The sequence below is a fragment of the Aedes albopictus genome, chromosome 2, assembly GCF_035046485.1.
Source record: "Aedes albopictus strain Foshan chromosome 2, AalbF5, whole genome shotgun sequence".
Lineage (NCBI taxonomy): Eukaryota > Metazoa > Arthropoda > Insecta > Diptera > Culicidae > Aedes > Aedes albopictus.
Window position 1 is genome coordinate 270,904,364 of NC_085137.1, and position 20,174 is coordinate 270,924,537.

Genomic DNA, 20,174 nt, shown 5'->3' on the forward strand with positions numbered 1-20,174 from the left:
TATCCAAGAGCTGCCTGACGTCCTCTCTCAAGCAAGTGGAGAAGCTTAACTCGTCCGTACTTGAGGACCAAAGCATCCCGAGCACGCGTTCAACTTGTTCATCCGGTTCAAGATACAGCTTTTTATTGTCTTCTTGGGCTGTTTCTCCAAGTGCTGCCAAAACCCTTTTGCTGTTCGACCTCCAATTGCGGAGATGAAAACCGCCGTTACTATGTACCAGGCGCACTTCTGTTGAAACCTTCTTCGCTTCGCTTTCGCTGCCAAAGCTGTCGAGATAGTCGTCGACATAATGGCTCTTCAATATTCCTTCCACGGCTCTTGGGTATTGCTGCTGGTGTTCCGTGGCATTGAGATTTTTCACGTACTGCGCTGATGCAGGCGAGCACGTTGCGCCGAACGTAGCTACGTCCATAAGGTAAATCTCCACTGGTCCATCGAAAGTTTCGCTCCACAGGAAGCGCAGAGAGTTTCTATCCTCAGGTCGAATACCCACTTGATGGAACATTTGTTCTATATCTCCACTAACAGCGACGGAATACAGCCGAAAGCGAAACAGTACAGCCGGTAACAATGTTAGCTGGTCCGGACCTTTCAACAAGACACTGTTCAGCGATACACCAGAAACTTTTGCAGCCGCGTCCCATATAAGACGCACCTTCCCAGGTTTATTTGGATTCGTTACGGCTCCTAACGGTAGAAACCAAATCCTCCTGGCGTCCGCAGCCTCCAGATCTGTCGAAGTTGCCCGATGAGCATAGCCTTTGTCGATGTATTCTAGTATTTGTCGACTTATGTTCTCTTTCAGAACTGGTTGACGCTCCATTCTCCGTTGAAGGCACTGATGTCTTCGCAACGCCATGCCGTAGCTGTCCGGTAGTTCGATCTCGTCCTCCTTCCACAGTAGGCCTGTTTCGAAGTGGCTACCAACTCGCTTAGTCGTTGTCTCCAGCAATTCCTGAGCTCGCCTTTCTTCCGGACTGAGCGTAGGTTCTAGATGCTTCACTCCATTCTCTTCCACCGCAAAGAACTGCTTCACGGTATCGTGTAGCTCATCGTCTCTCGTACATCCGCAAATATGGAAGCTGAATCCTTCGTTGTTTCGAGAACTTTGTCGCCCATATACGCACCACCCCAGTCGTGTTGTAACGGTGATCGGTCCGGATCCATCTCCTTCATTTATCTTCAGCGGCACAGCAAGTTTTATGTTGTCCACTCCGATCAAAATTTCCGGTTTTGCATTGCGGTAGCTTTGAATCGGCAGTTGCTTCAAATAAGCGAACTTTTTTGCCGCCTCTTCTAGCTCGAATGTTTGTGCTGGTAGATTCAAGTTCCTCACGGTATGAGCGTTCACCAGCTTGCAAGGTCGCTTCTGCCCTGGTCCAGAAATGGTGATAGATACTAGCTGAGAGTCCTTCTCTTCCCGCGACGTGTTTCCGGTCCATTTGAGGCAGATTGGTTGCGGTTCCCCAGTCAAGCCAAGCTGCGCTACCAGATTACGTTCGACCAACGTTGATGAAGAGCCTTCATCCAGAAAGGCAAAGGTGTCAATTTTACCAGACTTCCCATGAAGCGTAACTGGTATGATCCGGAATAGGATACCTGAATCAAGTAGCTGGTGAGTGTGAGTACTACCTGCTTGTGTTGTCGGAGTCGTAGATTTTCCATGCAGCAGTGGATGATGTTTGAATTGACATCCATTCACATTGCACCGGTTGTTTATCCGACAGGATCTTTTTCCGTGGCTGTACAAACATATTTGACACACGTTCAGTGACCGAATACGTCGCCAGCGATCGTCGACGGAAAATGCCCTGAATGCTTGGCATTCTCGAAGCTTATGGCCTTCTTTATCGCAATGAAGACACCCGCTCGGCTTTTGCTGCGACGTCGTCGAAGAGAGTGTTTCGTCTGGCCTGGTAACGTGCGAGTTGATGAACCCTTTCGTCTTCTCTCTGGTCCCGATCTTCCGTGAATCCTGTTCGAAGAGCACCACACTTGAAGCATCTTGCATAACGCCGACCATATACTCGCTGAATGTCTTTAGATCCACTCCCGGACGGCCGCGCTTAAAACCTGCCCACATCAGCTTCTGATCTGAGGGCAACTTTCCAATGAGTTCCTGCAGAAGAGTGGGGTTCGACAAATGCGCTCTTTCATCCGCCGCATCGATGTGGTCACACAGTTCTTGAACCGCCATCCCGAACTCAATGAGGGCTTCCAACTTGTCCCCCGAATACTGGGCATAGCTTTCACCTTCTGCAACAAAACGTTGATAAGCAACTCCGGACGACCATATCTCATCCGCAACGTCTCTATCACTTGAGGTACGGCAGCTGGAAAGACTAAGCGACTGCGCACACTTTCTAATGCATGTCCTCGCAAGCATCTTTCTAGGCGCACCATGTTTTCTCCGTTTGTATACCCGCATGTTCTTGTCGTGTACTCGAAGTTGGAGATAAATATCGGCCATTCGGCTGGATCCCCAGAAAACGTAGGCAGATCTCGTGCTAAAGATTGACGAGAGGTTAGCTGTTGCGGCGTTGGCAGTTCGTCTACTCTCCTCTCCTGCCCGTTCACGTCTGGTGCCGCACCTTCAGATGATATTGGCGGAGTACCGACAGGATGTTGCTGCCTCAAAGGCTGCTGCGTTGAAAGCTGTTGTACCGGTGATGCCCACATTGGAAATTGTGGCAGCAGATTTGGCTGCTCTGCATACTGCTGGACTGGATGCTGTTGCACCGGACGTGCCTGCACTGACGGCCAACGCTCTGACTGCTGTTGAAGTGAAGATGGCTGCATCAGCGGCTGCTGCATTGACGGTGGCTGCGCCAGCTGCATTGGCTGTTGGATTTGACCTCGCTGCACTGATGGCTGTGGCACTGGATGATGACGTTCTACATGCTCCTGCACTGACGGCTGCTGCATCGCAGACTGCTGCACCGAAGGCTGCTGCTCTGAATACTGAGGGACTTGATACTGACGAACTTGAGGCTGCTGTACTATACGCGGCTGCACCAAAGGCTGCTGCACTGGACGCGGACATTCGATATGCTGCTGCACTGACGGCTGCTGCATCGTGGATTGCCGCTCCGAAGGCTGCTGCACTGGAAACGGTTGCGCTGGATACTGCTGCACTTGAGACTGCTGCACTATACGCGGCTGCACCAAAGGCTCCCGCTGCTGCACTGGACGCTGACACTCGATTAGCTGCTGCATTGACGGCTGCTGCATCACGGGTTGCCGCTCCGAAGGCTGCTGCACTGGAAGCTGTTGCGCTGCATACTGCTGCACTTGAGATTGACGATCTATCTGCTGCACCAACGGCTGCTGCATCTTTGACTGCTGCACAGCGAGCTGCTGCACTAACGGCGGCTGCTGCACTGGAGGCTGTTGCTCTATATACTGCTGCACCGGTGGCTCCTGCATTGCGGATTGCTGCCCCGTACGTGACTGCAACAACGGCTCCTGTACTGGTGGCTGCTGCACTGGATGCTGACTCTCTGCATGCTGCTGCACTGGAGGTTGCTGCATAGCTGATTGCTGCACTGTTGGCTGCTGCACTAGGGGCGGAAGCACTAATTCTTGTTGCACTGGGGGTTGGTACCCGAAAGCATACTGTTGTAGGTGTGGTACTTGGGTTATTGCAGGGGGGAAAGGAGTGTGTTGGGTAACAGTCGATTGCTCGTTATTCATTGCATTAGAGCGCGCGTGGGTTATACGCTGCTGCTCATGGGGGGGATTTTGCATGGTTGGATATGACTTCAGTTGAGAGAGATTGTTTTCGTGTATTCTTTCGGTTTGGTTTTCGGAGGCATGACACTTACCTTGAAGGAACTCGTTCGGCCGGTGCTTTGGGATGGCACCTAGCGATTCAGCTGGTTGTACTAGCCTGTCGTTACTGCTTACCGCTGTTCCCATGTTGTCCGTTTGGGCCGCTGGCGTCGACGCAGTCGCTAAACGGTGCACAGTAAAATGCATTCCTTCGATTTCCTCTCTGCATAGCTGCAGCTGTTGCTGCAGGTCCGCCAATTGAGGTGATGTTGGCTCCGACTGCAGTAAGCACCGCTCCAGTCTCACGCGTAATTCACGGATTAGGTCCCTGGCATTGTGCTGGTTGATCACCTCCGGCAGTGGTTGGAGATCGCTAAAGTCTTCAGTGGTCTCGAATGCAGGGATTGTTCGATCACGAAGAGGGGAGCTATGCAGCTGGATGTCCAAATTACCTGCCGCCGCCGCGTAATCCGAATTCCCCTGATGTGGATGAGTTTCGTGCTGCTGAACCACTGGCTGGCGATTTCCCTCCGCCGCGCTCGTTGTCTGGTCCGCGCTGTTCTCGATCCAATCTTGGACTCTCCTTCGGCTATTCGTACAACTCACCTGGCTTCTTCTCTCCTCTTCGGCGGCAATCGATGCTTCCAGCAGCTTTCGTTGCTCCTCGAGGAATTTCTTTTCCATTTCCACCTCTGTGCGTTGTTTCTGCAACTCTTGGCGTTCACGCAGCCGTGCCATACTTTCCGCTAGTTGCGAAGACGATCGACTAGCGACACTGGCTCTGGAGGAAGCGCGAGAGGTGCGTTTACAGCGGGTGCACATCCACGAACGATCGGTAATTGATCCCGTAACGCCGGCACAACTGAAGTGCCACCACGCATCACAGGCGACGCATTGGATCAGGTTGTCCGCTTCGTCTGGCCGGTCACATCCACCGCATCCATACTTCTTGCTCGTTTCGGGATGATGACTCATCTCGGATGAAAATTTTGAAGAACTGTTGCGACAGGAAACAAAGGGCTACACACTGATGTTTGTAGCTAGTTTATTGATGCTTCAAAACTGTAACGTAGTTTAAATTAGTTCAATTATTTAATTTTCTTAAACTAACAACTTACTTTTCAGTGGTCCTTAGTGTTCTAGACCCTTCTATTTCTCTGTCCAACTTCAAGGTTAGACTTAGCTCCTGATTTGACATTGGAATCTATATATATAAAAATGAGTTTGAAGTCCCTTTGAGGCAACAAAACTCAAGAACGGCTGAACCGATCAGGATGACTCTTGCACGGTTCGGTTCGTATTCGTGGTGGCTGTGTTTATATGTACAAAAAGTTTGGAAAATCAGCTAGAAAAGTAACAAAATTGAAAAAGTACTGATTTTCCATGAGCTGGGAAGAAAATCAACACGACCAAAACACGACCAGAGTGCGGTGCTATTTTGAGCTCAACAGTTGTCAAACCACCACAAGATGGCAAGACAAAGTTTGCCGGGACAGCTAGTAGTTTTATAATTTACAGTTTAAGTTTAGCTATAAGTTCAACGTTCTTACCTCTACTAGTTGATAATTGGATGAACAAACTAGTTTTAAGCACTAACTGTTCGTTATAAGGTATAATTATAAGAAAAAATAGTAAAATAGTAAGCCGAAATTCTTCACGCTGTATACTAATGGTAATCGTGTTTGTTTTTGTTCCATCGCATCGATGAGGCATGACGTGTTAATCAGTCATGCGGTCGGACCGGTTGGGATAGGGTGCCCATCTCGACGGTACCGGTAACAGTCCGGTTGTCGAAGTAGCTACTGAGAATCCTGCAGAAGTAGTCAGGAACCTTCATCTCGTGCAGCGCTGCAGCGATGGCTTCCCAGCTTGCGCTGTTGAATGCGTTCTCCACATCGATTGTGATTTGACATTGGAATAGTTTTATAATTTACAGTTTAAGTTTAGCTATAAGTTCAACGTTCTTACCTCTACTAGTTGATAATTGGATGAACAAACTAGTTTTAAGCACTAACTGTTCGTTATAAGGTATAATTATAAGAAAAAATAGTAAAATAGTAAGCCGAAATTCTTCACGCTGTATACTAATGGTAATCGTGTTTGTTTTTGTTCCATCGCATCGATGAGGCATGACGTGTTAATCAGTCATGCGGTCGGACCGGTTGGGATAGGGTGCCCATCTCAACGGTACCGGTAACAGTCCGGTTGTCGAAGTAGCTACTGAAAATTCTGCAGAGGTAGTCAGGAACCTTCATCTCGTGCAGCGCTGCAGCGATGGCTTCCCAGCTTGCGCTGTTGAATGCGTTCTCCACATCGATTGTGACGACGGCACAGAAGCGGTTACCCCGTCGCGTTTTCCTCCTTGCTTTATCGGCAGTATCAAAAACCGTTCGTATGGCATCTATCGAAGATTTCCCTCTTCGAAATCCGCATTGCATCTTCGAAAGTCCCTGCTCCCGTTCTGTAAATGGCGCCAGCCTGTTAAGGATGACGTTCTCCAGCAGCTTACCGAGCGTATCCAGCAAACATATCGGCCGGAAGCCTCCTGAGGCTTGCCTGGCTTCGGTAGTAGCACCAGTTTTTGCCTTTTCCACTGGGACGGAAAATGTCCATCATCCAGGCAGATTTGAAGTGACGTCCGGAACATATCTGGATTAACTCAATAGCTGTTTTCAACGCTACGTTGGGGATCCCATCTGGTCCGGGGGCTTACTTCACCTTCATTTTCTTGGCCACTGCTATGAGCTCGTCGTTGGTGATGCTCACTCTCTCCTCTCCTGCATGGTCGTATGGTGTAGGTGGCCAAATCGTAGGCTCGTGTTGAGGGAACAACCCTTCGATAATCACTCTCAGCTTTTCTGGACATGTTTTAGTGGGTACCGCAGGACCTCTGATTTTGGCCATCACCACTCTGTATGCGTCTCCCCACGGATTTGTATCGGCATCACGGCATAACTCCTTGAAGCTTGATTTCTTGCTGCGCCTAATTTCCTCCTTCAAAGCGGCTCGCGGCCCTCAGCACTACTCTGCGTTCTGCTCTCTCGCCGTCGGTTTTAGCTCGTTGCATCCGCCTTCTGGCTTTGAGGCATTTTGCACGGAGGTCACGAAGCGCCTCACTCCACCAGTATGCCGGACGACGTCTGTTGTGCGGCTCGAACTTCCTTGGCATGGTTGTGTCACACGCTCGCACCAGCGCTGCCGTTAATTCTTCCGGCCTCAAATTCGACCCCGGGTCTTCTCTTCTGATAGCTTCGATGAAAAGCTCCTTGTTGAACTGCTTCGTCTTCCACATTCGATCGCGAGGATGTCTGCCAGCTAGTGTACTCCGTGGTTATACTCCAATGCTGTACCAAACTTCCTGGTGGTCGCTGTGAGTGTATCCGTCGCAAACTCTCCAGTTCATGTTTCGCGTTAACACGGGACTACAGAAGGTGACGTCGATTATGGATTCTCGACCTGCTTCTTTCGTTGGCCAAGTGCACGTCGAGCTTTGCTAGCGCTTCTAGCAAGGCAAGCCCTCTTTGATTGGTGAGGCGGCAGCCCCACTCAACCGCCCAGGCGTTAAAGTCCCCGGCGATTATGACCGGTTTTCGGTCGGACAGCTCGTCGGTTAGCTCGTCTAGCATCTGGTTGAATCGTTCATCGAGGGGGTGTGTAGCAGCTACAAACAAAAACTCCGTTGATTTTGGCAATCACGAAGCCTTCGTTTGCCTGAAACACTAGTTCCTGGATGGGGTACTTCCCCATCGTCCAAATGGCAGCTGTCTTCGCTTTGTCTGCGATCCAGTTACCGTCTCCAACTGGTATGTGATACGGCTCAGAGAGGATAGCCACATCGCACTTCGACTCCGATACAGATTGCCACAGCAATTGTTGTGCTGTGTCACAGTGGTTGACGTTTAGTTGAGTTACCTCCACTGTGGTTTAGCACCTGGCGTCTGCTGAAAGGCCGGACATCTAGGCCCTCCCGTCGCATGTCTGTTGCGGCTTTTGTCAACACAAAACAGACATCTTTGCTCGTTTTTGCAGTCTTGCGCCTTGTGCCCTTCCTGACCGCACCACCTGCATAGCTTACTTCTGTCGATTCCTTTGCAATTCCGCGCCAGGTGGCCGTGTTCCAGGCACCTGTAGCACCCTTCCGGTCGATGGGACAACCTCAGTGAGCATACTGAACAGCCGACTTTGATCGCTTTGTTGGCTGCTTCTACTGGGAGTTTTATCGACGCTGCCTGCGTTCCGAACGGTCCTCTTCTCAGGCGTACAGATATCCCCACACCTTCCAAATCGCATTGCTCCCGCATGGCGATTATCACTTCCTCTTCGGTGGTAATCCCGTCCAGATCCTTGCATTGAATCGTCGCTTTGGGGCACATAGCTTTCACTTGAACCTTTTCACCCATTACTCTCTCCGTTAGCTCTTTGTACGCTGAGCTTCTGTTTTTCGAGTCTTTTTTTCAACTCGAAGATCATGTCTCCTGCCTGGGTTCGCCTGATCTTCTGGACGTCAGCACCAAACTCCTGGAGTTGCGGATCCGTCCTCATGGCCCGCAAAACTTGGGCGTACGTGTCTTCGCTGGTTTTCACGATGACCGCTTCACCTTTCTTTCTCCTTCTGATAGGTTTTTTCGTTTTGGCGCCATCCTTTCTGTTTCTGTCCTTCCTGTTCCGGACCTCACGCCATGGGGTGTCTTCATTTCCGCCGGTAATCGCTTCGTTCACCGGTCTGGCATCCACATTCTTTTGTTTTTTGTGTGCTGCCAACCCTTCGTCGCCAGGTGATGATCTGGTTCTCTTTGGGGTGGATGCTGGAGTAGTTTCCGTCCCAACTTGCTTTCCCTTCACCTTGGTACTTCTACCGGGAGGTGCTCCGGTTTTCGCCTGCTGCGGTACTGCCGCCAGAGCGTTTTTAGTCGCCGTCAACTCGGTTTCAGCGGCTTCCGCTCTCTGCATCAGTCGTTTCCAGTCTTTGATGGCTGACCCAAGGCTACCTTGGATTTTTGCCACGAGGTCGTGCACAAGGACATTAAGGACATTAAGGAGTTGACGGCGACTAAAAACGCTCTGGCGGCAGTACCGCAGCAGGCGAAAACCGGAGCACCTCCCGGTAGAAGTACCAAGGTGAAGGGAAAGCAAGTTGGGACGGAAACTACTCCAGCATCCACCCCAAAGAGAACCAGATCATCACCTGGCGACGAAGGGTTGGCAGCACACAAAAAACAAAAGACCTTATGCCTCTTATCGACGAAATCGCGGAGCTCGTCCGCTACAGTTTTCGCTGTTTCGACCTTCGATTGCTTCGGAAGAAAATTCCATGCGCTTCGCAACTGCCGTTGCTGCTGCTTCTCGCTTTGTACTTGCTCGGGCTGCTGTAGGCCGCACATCTCCTGCTCACGCTTCTGTTGCTCGTGTAGCTCTTGTTCCCGCTCCAGCTGCTGTTGATGTATCTGCTGGTTCTGTTCTGTCGGCGACCTCGCCAGACCGCTTCTAGCGAACGTATTCAACGCACCTTCTTCGTTGATGTTCTTGTTGTCGTTATCTTCCTCCATGCTTTAAGGGTCCCCCCTCCGAGCCGCTATCTCCACTCGTCGTAAGTAGTCGTCTTTTGATCTCATGGTTATCTATGTAACAGGGAGGCCATGATAAGGTTGTCACGGTCCTTCATGGGGTACCGTGATCAGAGCCGATCGACGCTAGTCAGGAATCTTCAACTGAGCCTACTTTTCACCAGCTAAGGTGGCGAGTTTTGAACGTACTAGGAGGCCTGCCACGGTTTTAACGGGACGGGGGCAACCGTACCATTAGCTCACATGCCGTTTCAGAATGGTGTCACCTATTCTTACTAAGGAAATGGAATAGTACGAATGCCAGCTCCATAGCGTCGCACAATGGGGAAAAACCCATGAAAACCAGGAAAAAAATCAATAACTTTTGTCGCAGTGGAGTGAAAATTGCAAACAAAATCATTTCCGCTTGGAAAATGTCTGATAAATCGAATGGAACTAGTGTCGTTCACCGCACGAAACTGTACGTCGACCTACAGAGTCGATTTATCATCGGATTCTTGATTTTTCATACTAAAAGATGCGTTTTAACAGTATATCTCATAAAATATATTGAAATTATGAGTTTACTCTGGCATACAAATGCTTTAGAATGTACACAGGTAGTATTCGACCTAAATACTTTTTTATGTCGACTCAAGTTGGTTATTTTGGCAAAATTGATCGATTTTCATACAAAAATTCATAATTCTGTCGTAGTTTACTAGGAAAACTAAATTATTTTCGCAAAGAAAATGTCTGGTAAATCGACTGAAACTAGTGTCGTTTACCGGATGAAACTGTATGTCGACCTACAGAGACGATTTATGACCGGATTCTTGATTTTTTGTACTAAAAGATGCGTTTTGTCAGTATTTCTTATACTATTTATGAATTAACTCTGGCATACAAATCCTTTAGAATGTACACAAGTAGTATTCGATCTAAATAATGCTTTATGTCGACTCAAGTATTATTTTAACGAAAATGATCGATTTTCATACAAAATCTCATAATTCTGTCGTTGTTAACTAGGATATTTTGAATTTACTCTGACATGCAATTCCTTTAGAATGTACACAGGTAGTATTCGATATAAATATTTTTTATGTCGACTCAAATTGATTATTTTGGCGAAAATGATCGGTTTTCATATAAAAAATCATAATTCTGTCATTGAACACTAAATCGTTTCCGCTAAGAAAACGGCTGGTAAACAGACTGGAACTAGTGTCGTTCACCGGACGAAACTGTATGTCGACCAACAGAGTCGATTTATCATCAGATTCTTGATTTTTCGTACTAAAAGATGCGTTTTGTATTAAAATTATGAATTTATTTTGACATACAAATACTTTTGAATGTACACAAGTAGTATTCGGTACAATTTTTTTATGTCAACTCAAGTAGGTTGTTTTGGTGAAAATGATTAATTTTCTTACAAATGATTAATTTTCATACAAATTAATACTTGTAATAGTTAACAAAGAAGTGAATATTTGAAAACATTTGAATTTTGAACATATGTACACTGTAATTACTTCTGTACTCCAAATTTCTCTCTCTCACTATCTTCTTGGCATAACGTCCTCACTGGGACGAAGCCTGCTTCTCAGCTTAGTGTTATATGAGCATTTCCACAGTTATTAACTGAGAGCTTCCTCTGCCAATGACCTTTTCGCATGTGTATATGGTGTGGCAGGCACGAAGATACTCTATGCCCAAGGAAGTCAAAGACATTTCCTTTACGGAAAGTTCCTGGAGCAATCTGGAAACGAACGGAAATTCCTCCAAGATTTCCTTCGGAAATTCCTCCATGATTTCATTTGGAAAGTCCTCCAGGAATTCCTCCGGAAATTACCCCACGAGATCTTCCGAAAATACTTCCAGGAATACTTCCGGGAATACGATTTTCTCCGGAAATTCCTCATGGATTTCCTCCGGAAAGTTCTCTAAGAATTCCTTTGGAAATTCCTCAAGGGTTTCCTTCGGAGATTCCTCCAGGATTTCCTTCGGAAATTCCTTCAGGGTTTCCTCCGGAAATTCCTCCAAGATTTCCTTCGGAAATTCCTTCAGGATTTCCTCCGGAAATTCTTCCAGGATTTCTTTTGGAAATTCCTCCAGGACTTTCTTCGGAAATTCCTCAAGGTTTTCTTCCGAAAATTCCTTAAGAATTTCACCCGGAAATTCGCTAAGGATTTCATCTGGAAATTTCTCAGGGATTTCCTCCGGAAATTCCTCCGGCAATTCTTCCAGGAAATCTTCCGGAAATTTCTTCAGGATTTCCTTTGGAAATTTTAACAGAATTTTCTTCGGAAATTTCTCAAGGATTTCTTCCGGAAATTCCTTAAGGATTTCATCCGGAAATACCTCAAGGATTTCATCTGGAAAATTCTCAAGGATTTCCTCCGTAAATTACTCCGGAAATTCCTCCAGGAATTCCTCCGGAAATTATTCCAGGAAATCTTCAGGATTTCCTGCAGGAATTCCTCCAGGAATTCCTCCGGTAATTCCTCCAGGAATTCCTCCGGTAATTCCTCCAGGAATTCCTCCGGTAATTCCTCCAGGAAGTCTTCCGGAAATTCTTCCTGGAATTCTTCCAGGAATTTTCCCAGGAAGTTCCTCTGACAGTTTCGGGAAGGAATTCCTGGAGGAATTCCTGCAGGAAATCTTGAAGAAATTTTCGGAAGATTTCCTGGAATAATTTCCGGAAGAATTCCTGGAGGAATTTCCGGAAAAATTTGCGGAGGAAATCCTTGAGGATTTTCCAGATGAAATCCTTGAGGAATTTCCGGATGAAATCCTTAAGGAACTCCCGGAAGAAATCCTTGAGAAATTTCCAGAGAAAATTCTGGAAGAATTTCAAAGGAAATCCTGAAGAAATTTCCGGAAGAATTCCTGGAGGAACCCTTTGAGAAGTTTTCGGAGGAAATCCTTGAGGAATTTCCAAATGAAATCCTTAAGGAATTTCCGGATGAAATTCTTAAGGAATTTCCAGAATAAAACCTTGAGGAATTTCCGAAAAAAGTCCTGGAGGAATTTCCAAAAGAAACCCTGGAGGAATTTCCGGAGGAAATCCTGAAGGAATTTCCGAAGCAAATCTTGTAGGAATTTCTGGAGGAAATCCTGGAGGAATTTCCTGAGGAAATCCTGGAGGAATTTCTTGAGGAAATCCTGGAAGAATTTCCTGAGGAAATCCTGGAAGAATTTCCTGAGGAAATCCTGGAAGAATTTCCTGAGGAAATCCTGGAAGAATTTCCTGAGGAAATCCTGGAAGAATTTCCTGAGGAAATCCTGGAAGAATTTCCTGAGGAAATCCTGGAAGAATTTCCTGAGGAAATCCTGGAAGAATTTCCTGAGGAAATCCTGGAGAAATTTCCTGAGGAAATCCTGGAGAAATTTTCTGAGGAAATCCTGTAGGAATTTCCTGAGGAAATCCTGGAGAAATTTCCTGAGGAAATCCTGGAGGAATTTCCGAAGGAAATCCTGAAGGAATCTCCGAAGGAAACCCTGGATGAATTTCCAAAGGAATTCTCGGAGGAATTTCCGGAGGAAATCCTTGAGGAATTTCCGGAGAAAATCGTTGAGGAATTTCCGGAGGAAATTTTTGGGGAATTTCCGGAGGAAATCTTTGAGGTATTCCCGGAAGTATTCCTGGAGGTATTTTCGGAAGATCTCCTGGGGGAATATCCGGAGGAAAACTCATAATTTCGTTTCCAGATTGCTTCAGGAACTTTCCGTAAAGGAAATGTCCTTGACTTCCTTGGGCATAGAGTATCTTCGTCCCTGCCACACCATATACACATGCGAAAAGGTCATTGGCAGAGGAAGCTCTCAGTTAATAACTGTGGAAATGCTCATATAACACTAAGCTGAGAAGCAGGCTTCGTCCCAGTGAGGACGTTATGCCAAGAAGATAGTGAGAGAGAGAAATTTGGAGTACAGAAGTAATTACAGTGTACATATGTTCAAAATTGAAATGTTTTCAAATATTTACTACTTTGTTTACTATTACAAGTATTAATTTGTATGAAAATTTATCATTTGTAAGAAAATTAATCATTTTCACCAAAACAACCTACTTGAGTCGACATAAAAAAATTGTACCGAATACTACTTCATTCAAAAGTATTTGTATGTCAAAATAAATTCATAATTTTAATACAAAACGCATCTTTTAGTACGAAAAATCAAGAATCTGATGATAAATCGACTCTGTTGGTCGACATACAGTTTCGTCCGGTGAACGACACTAGTTCCAGTCTGTTTACCAGCCGTTTTCTTAGCGGAAACGATTTAGTGTTCAATGACAGAATTATGATTTTTTATATGAAAACCGATCATTTTCGCCAAAATAATCAATTTGAGTCGACATAAAAAATATTTATATCGAATACTACCTGTGTACATTCTAAAGGAATTGCATGTCAGAGTAAATTCAAAATATCCTAGTTAACAACGACAGAATTATGAGATTTTGTATGAAAATCGATCATTTTCGTTAAAATAATACTTGAGTCGACATAAAGCATTATTTAGATCGAATACTACTTGTGTACATACTAAAGGATTTGTATGCCAGAGTTAATTCATAAATAGTATGAGAAATACTGACAAAACGCATTTTTTAGTACAAAAAATCAAGAATCCGGTCATGAATCGTCTCTGTAGGTCGACATACAGTTTCATCCGGTAAACGAAACTAGTTTCAGTCGATTTACCAGACATTTTCTTTGCGAAAATAATTTAGTTTTCCTAGTAAACTACGACAGAATTATGAATTTTTGTATGAAAATCGATCAATTTCGCCAAAATAACCAACTTGAGTCGACATAAAAAATATTTATGTCGAATACTGCCTGTGTACATTCTAAAGCATTTGTATGCCAGAGTAAACGCATAATTTCAATATATTTTATGAGATATACTGTTAAAACGCATCTTTTAGTATGAAAAATCAAGAATCCGATGATAAATCGACTCTGTAGGTCGACATACAGTTTCGTGCGGTGATCGACACAGGTTCCATTCGATTTATCAGACATTTTCCAAGCGGAAATGATTTTGTTTGCAATTTTCACTCCACTGCGACAAAAGTTATTGACTTTTTTCCTGGTTTTCATGGGTTTTTCCCCATTGTGCGTCGTGTTGATCGAGTCCTTGGGTGTATCCTTGTCCTTGCAGCCAGTATATCGTAATTAGGGCCTTACTGGTATCGGTCCTAATGTGCTCAGCGGCACGCCTTCTTTTAGCCACCAATAGAGTTAGGCGCTCGGTCACTTCTCTGCGTCCTAGTGTGTGTTGGGGCAGAGTGCGTGTGTGTGTGTGTGTGTGTGTGTGTGTGTGTGTGTGTGTGTGTGTGTGTGTGTGTGTGTGTGTGTGTGTGTGTGTGTGTGTGTGTGTGTGTGTGTGTGTGTGTGTGTGTGTGTGTGTGTGTTTTTTTCCTCCCAGCCTCCCAAGCAGAGAAAACCGATTGGAAAAACTCTGCTACACCTTGACGCCTCGATCCCCCTGGTACCACTGATATGCGACTGCTTCAGGGGGGGGGGGGCAATGCGCTCATGCGCTCTGCTGCTATTGTGCTCATGCACTTTTTGTCGCTTCTAAATTTGTTATTCTAGTTGTTCTCGTTTTCGTACCTAACCTATCGCCATTCAGCGACACAGTTAGTACAAACATACACCAAATTTGTTATTCTAAAATTAAATTTGTTATTCTAGTCGTTTTCGTATTCGTACCTAACCTATCGCCATTCTGCGACACAGTTAGCACAAACATACACCAAATTTGTTATACTAATACCACCAGCAAGTACATCGGATCATACTGAGTTTCTCCGAGGAACAGTGCCGTTTTAGCACTCCAGTTTTTCGCGCACGACTCGGATAGTCCCCGACGGTGGATCTACCCTACGCCGACAAAGACTTCCCCGGCAGTGGAACATCTTCCGAAACCGTTTCTTCCCGGACAGGTGCCGAGGTCTCTCCTGCGATTCCGGTTGGAGACTGGCTTCCGGTTCACAGGCGCCCCGACGGCCAAGTTCCGGTGCTTCTCCGCGATATACTCGGTCTAGTCCCCGGCGGTGGACGGACCTAGCCTACTCCGACAGAGAAAGACCCCGACGGTGGAAGTTCTCTCGACACCGATGTTTTCATCCCGACCAGTAATGTGCCGAAGTCGACCCGGCGATTCCGGTTGGTGGTAGACTTCCGGTTCACCGGCGCTCCGACGACCAAAAACCGGTACTACGCAGCGGACGACTCAGTCATGCCCACGGCGGTGGATCAAGCCTATTCCGATCGCGTTCCGGCGCTCTCTGGTCTTCGCGCCACTTCCTTTGCAGCGCGGACAGCATCCTCGTTACTGCTCTGTCGACAGCGTTCCACGTAGCTTCGTCGCGACACATTTCTTCGACAATGTTGTCGACTGTCAGGTCGCGCATATCCCTGCGCATCTCCGAGAACCTAGGGCATTCGAAGACGACGTGCGCCGGTGTTTCCTCCACGTTCACACACTCCGGACACAGAGGGGAAGACGCGTGACCGAATCGAAACAGGTACTTCCGGAAACAGCCGTGCCCGGACAGAAACTGCGTCAGATGGAAGTTCACCTCCCCATGCTTCCTGTTCACCCACGCCGACACATTTGGGATCAGTCGGTGGGTCCACCTTCCGTTCGCCGCATTGTCCCACTCTTGTTGCCACTTTACCAGCGAGTCCATTCTAGCAGCTGCTCTCGCATTCCTTACGTTACTCCGCCGATAGCACTCGACGTCTTCCTCTAGGGTGATGCAGATGGGCATCATCCCAGCGATAACGAATACAGCCTCCGACGAGATTGTTCTGTAGGCACTCGCGACTCTCATAGCCATGAGCCGGAACACACTGCCCAGCCTTCCACGGTTTCTCTTCGTTTTTAGCGCCGGAGCCCAGGCTGGCACTCCATGCCTAAGTATTGAGGTTGCAACATTTGCCAAGAGGCGCCTACTACTGCTTCTTGGACCGCCCGCGTTTGGCATAATCCTCGCTACTGTGTTAACCGCCTTCGCCACCTTTTCGCAGGCGTAGTCAACGTGCGCGTTAAAATTTAAGCGGTCGTCGACCATCACGCCCAGGTGCTTCAACGCACTGCGATGAAATTCTCTCCTCTCCGATCGTGATCTCCAACCTTTGCACTGCTTTGCGGTTACTGACTACGAGCACTTCTGTCTTGTGATGGGCTATCTGCAGCTTCACTCCATTCATCCATCTTTCCACTGTGTCGATTGCCTCCGATACCAGCACTTCGACTTCATCGATTGATTCGCCAGATACCGCTAATACAACGTAGCTGCGAACCCACGATAATGACACCTGCCGGATGCTTCAGTGTTAACACACCGTTGTTCATTGCGTTCCAGAGCGTAGGGCCAAGTATTGACCCTTGTGGAACACCTGCTGTCACTCTAAACGACCTCTGCCCTACGTTGGTTTCGTACACAAGGACTCTATTCTGGAAGTAGTTCCTTATAATCCTACACAGATAGTCGGGGATCCGCATATTATGCAGGGCTACGGCGATAGCTTCCCAACTGGCGCAGTTTTTTACGTCTAACGCGTTTTTAACGTCTATCGTTACCACGGCGCAGTAGCGATCTCCTCTCCGCTTTTGTAAGGATGCCCTTTCCGCCATCTCAACGACGGTCCGAATTGCGTCAACCGTCGATTTTCGGCGGAAGCCGAACTGCATCGTGGACAGCCCTCTAACACTTTCGGTATACTCGGTCAGCCTGTTAAGGATAATCCTCTCCAGGAGTTTTCCGAGCGGATCCAACAGACAGATCGGCCTGTACGATGCTGGATCTCCCGGCTGCTTTCCTGGTTTTGGCAGCAGCACTAGTTTTTGGACCTTCCATATATCCGGAAAGATGCCTTCCTCCAGGCATTTCTGCAACACTGACCTGAACATATCGGGATACTCCAGGATCGCTGCTTTCAACGCCACGTTGGGGATTCCATCCGGACCGGGAGCCTTCTTCACCTTCAATGCTTTCGCCACGGAAACGAGCTCGTCGTTGGAGACCAGTCGGTTTACGTCAAATTCCGCATCGCCCTCGCCGTACGGCGTAGGTGGCCACGTTGTTGTATCGTGTTTTGGGAACAAACCCTCCACGATACCCTTCAGTTTGTCTGGTCACATTTCGACTGGCGTCATTGGGCCCTTCAGCTTTGCAATTATGATGCGGTAGGCATTTCCCCAGGGGTTAGCGTCGGCTTCCTGACATAGCTCCTTGTAGCAGTTCGCCTTGCTCTGCTTGATAGCTTGTTTGAACGCAGCTCTAGCTTCACGGAACGCAACCTTGCGCTCTTCTCTATCGGCCGCAGTTCTTGCCCTCTGAACTCGTCTCCTAGCTCGGAGGCAAGTCGCACGAAGGGTGCTGAGCGTCGCATTCCACCAGTACGCTGGGCGTCTAGCGTTCCTAGGTTCAATCTTCCTCGGCATTGCTGCATCACATGCCGTTGCTAGCGCTTCCGTCAACCACCCTGGGTCGAGGTTTGCTGCATCGCTATTTGGCCGAAGTGCCTAGATAAAAGTCTCCTTGTCGAAGTCCTTCGTCTTCCACTTCCGCTCATAAGTTCTAGTTCTCTGTATGGACGTAGGAGCTCTCTGTAGAGAATCGCCTGGTGGTCGCTGTGGGAGTACTCCTCACTCACCCTCCAGTCCATGTCTTCCATCAACGATGGACTACTAAATGTAATGTCGATGATGGATTCACGACCGTCTTTGCGGAATGTGCTGACTGTTCCTACATTGCACAGCATTACGTCCAGCTTCGCCAGAGCTTCAAGTAGACTATATCCTCTTGCATTGGTTTGCCGGCTGCCCCACTCAACGGCCCAGGAGTTGAAATCGCCGCCGATGACTACTGGCCTACGTCCTACCAGCGTGTCAGTGAGTGCATCCATCATCCGTTTTTATTGCTCCTCGGTCCATCTTGGAGGCGCATAGCAGCTACATACGAAGACACCGTTAACTTTGGCGATCACGAAACCTTCGTAAGAGTTTTCCACCACTTCCTCTATAGGGAATCTGCCCATAACTTGTATAGCTGCCAATCCTGCTATATCCGCTACCCAATTGCCGTTCTCAGGAGGAACTCGATACGGCTCTGCGATGATCGCAACATCGCACTTCGTCTCTGTTGTCGACTGCCACAACAGTTGCTGTGCGATGTCGCAATGATTCAGATTAATTTGCATTATCTGCATCATTGTTGGCCTGCCTTCGCCCTTTTGTAGGCCGGGCATTTATAGCCTCCCATCCGGTGGCCATTTCCTTCCTCCGACTTGCACAGCATGCACTTGGGTTGCTTCGTGCAGTCTCGAGCAACGTGTCCGTTTTCGCCGCAGTTCCAGCACCGTTTATACCTATCTGGACCCTTGCAGTGTCTTGACTGGTGACCAAATTCCATGCACCTGAAACACCTCTCCATTTTCTTGGTGACTCGGGGAGCCAGTCGCAGCGGGCACACCGCCCATCCGACCTTGATCTTGCCGGCTACCGCAATCTTGTTGGCTGCATCTACTGGTAGTCGGATTGCCGCCGTCTGGGTACCTGCAAACGACTCCTGATTCGGATTGTCACCGGTACTTCCAAGTTACACTGCTCGGTCAATGCGACTCTCAGCTCTTCCTCAGTTGTGACCTCGTCCAAATCCTTGACCTCGAGCACTGCCTCCTGTGAAAGTGCTCTCACGGTGGCCTCGTTGCCTACGGATTTCGCAATGAGCTCCCGGTACTCTGAGCTCTTAATCGCCGGATCTTTCTTGAGCTCTCCCTTCTGGGTGCGCCTGGTCTTTACCACGTTTTCACCCAACTCTTTTAGCTCCGGGTCCTTCCTCACTTTCCTGAGGAGCGCAGCGTACGTCGTCTTGTCCTTCGCCTCGACGATCAGTGCATCACCCTTCTTCCTCTGCCTAGGGGGCCGGCGATTTTCTTTCTTCTCCTGTTCCTTCCTCTTTTCTTCCATTTTCTGTTCTTCCTTCTCCTTTCGCTTCTTCTTCTTCGCCTGCTGACTCTCCACAGTGCGCCATCCATCATCTCTCCGATTGCTGGCGCGCTCCCGTTCACTTCTTTGTTTCTTCGGGACTTGCTCTTCTCCTGGCGTATCTCTGCCTCTTTTCTCCGAGCAAGTATTCCGATGGTTCTTCGGCGTCTCCATATTTTCGACCGTGGCTCGTTGCTGCTGCCGCTGCGTAGCTACTGCAAGATCGTATTTAGTCGCTGCTAATGCGCTCTCTGCCTCATCCGCTCTCTGCATCACGCTGTGCCATTCTTTCACAGCAGCTCCGAGAGCCCTCCTAATCTTCAACATCAAGTCCTTGATGTCCTTGTGCACGTTGTGGTTTTTGTCGACGAACTCGTGTAGGTCATCCGTCAAGTTCTTCGCCGCAACTACCTTCGGCTGTTGTTGAGGCACGCTCCATCCACTATTCAACGGCAGCTGCTGCTGCTCCGAGTGTACCGCACTTAGTTGTAAAGCCGCTTCTTGCCGCGGTTCTGCACCTTCTGTTTGCTGAGGCGGAGACCTCAGCAATCCTCCTCTGGCGAAAGGATTCGCCACCTTTCCGCTGTTACTGTGTGTGTGTGTGTGTGTGTGTGTGTGTGTTTTTTGCTTTTTCCTCCCTTCCTCCCTCAGCAGAGAAAAACGATTGGAAAAACTCTGCTACTTGCCTCGATCCCCCTGGTACCACTGACGCGACTGCTTCAGGGGGGGCAATGCGCTCATGCGCTCTCCTTCTTCTGTGCTCATGCACATTTCTTCACTTCTAAATTTGTTATTCTAATCATTTTAGTGTTCTTACCTGTGGTAAATAAGGTTAGA

At 47.9% G+C, this 20,174-nt stretch overlaps 2 protein-coding genes across 6 annotated transcripts in view; one reads left to right on the plus strand and one right to left on the minus strand.

Moving 5' to 3' along the window:
• LOC109406001 (inactivation-no-after-potential D protein) overlaps positions 1–20,174 on the plus strand; it is a 1,280,913-nt gene that overhangs the window by 905,984 nt on the left and 354,755 nt on the right. The window lies entirely within an intron of this gene.
• Positions 1,945–8,756, minus strand: LOC109406183 (putative mediator of RNA polymerase II transcription subunit 12). Of its 2 annotated transcripts, XM_062851780.1 has the most exons (3): positions 5,322–8,756; positions 4,890–4,957; positions 1,945–4,833 (listed from the first exon to the last, which is right to left on the minus strand). In XM_062851780.1, exon 3 carries the CDS (start codon positions 4,744–4,746, stop codon positions 2,083–2,085), a length of 2,664 nt encoding a protein of 887 aa, XP_062707764.1. In that variant the 5' UTR covers positions 4,747–4,833; positions 4,890–4,957; positions 5,322–8,756; the 3' UTR covers positions 1,945–2,082. The 2 variants fall into 2 exon arrangements, with proteins under 2 accessions (XP_062707764.1, XP_062707765.1); XM_062851781.1 differs by having other exon boundaries at positions 1,945–4,957.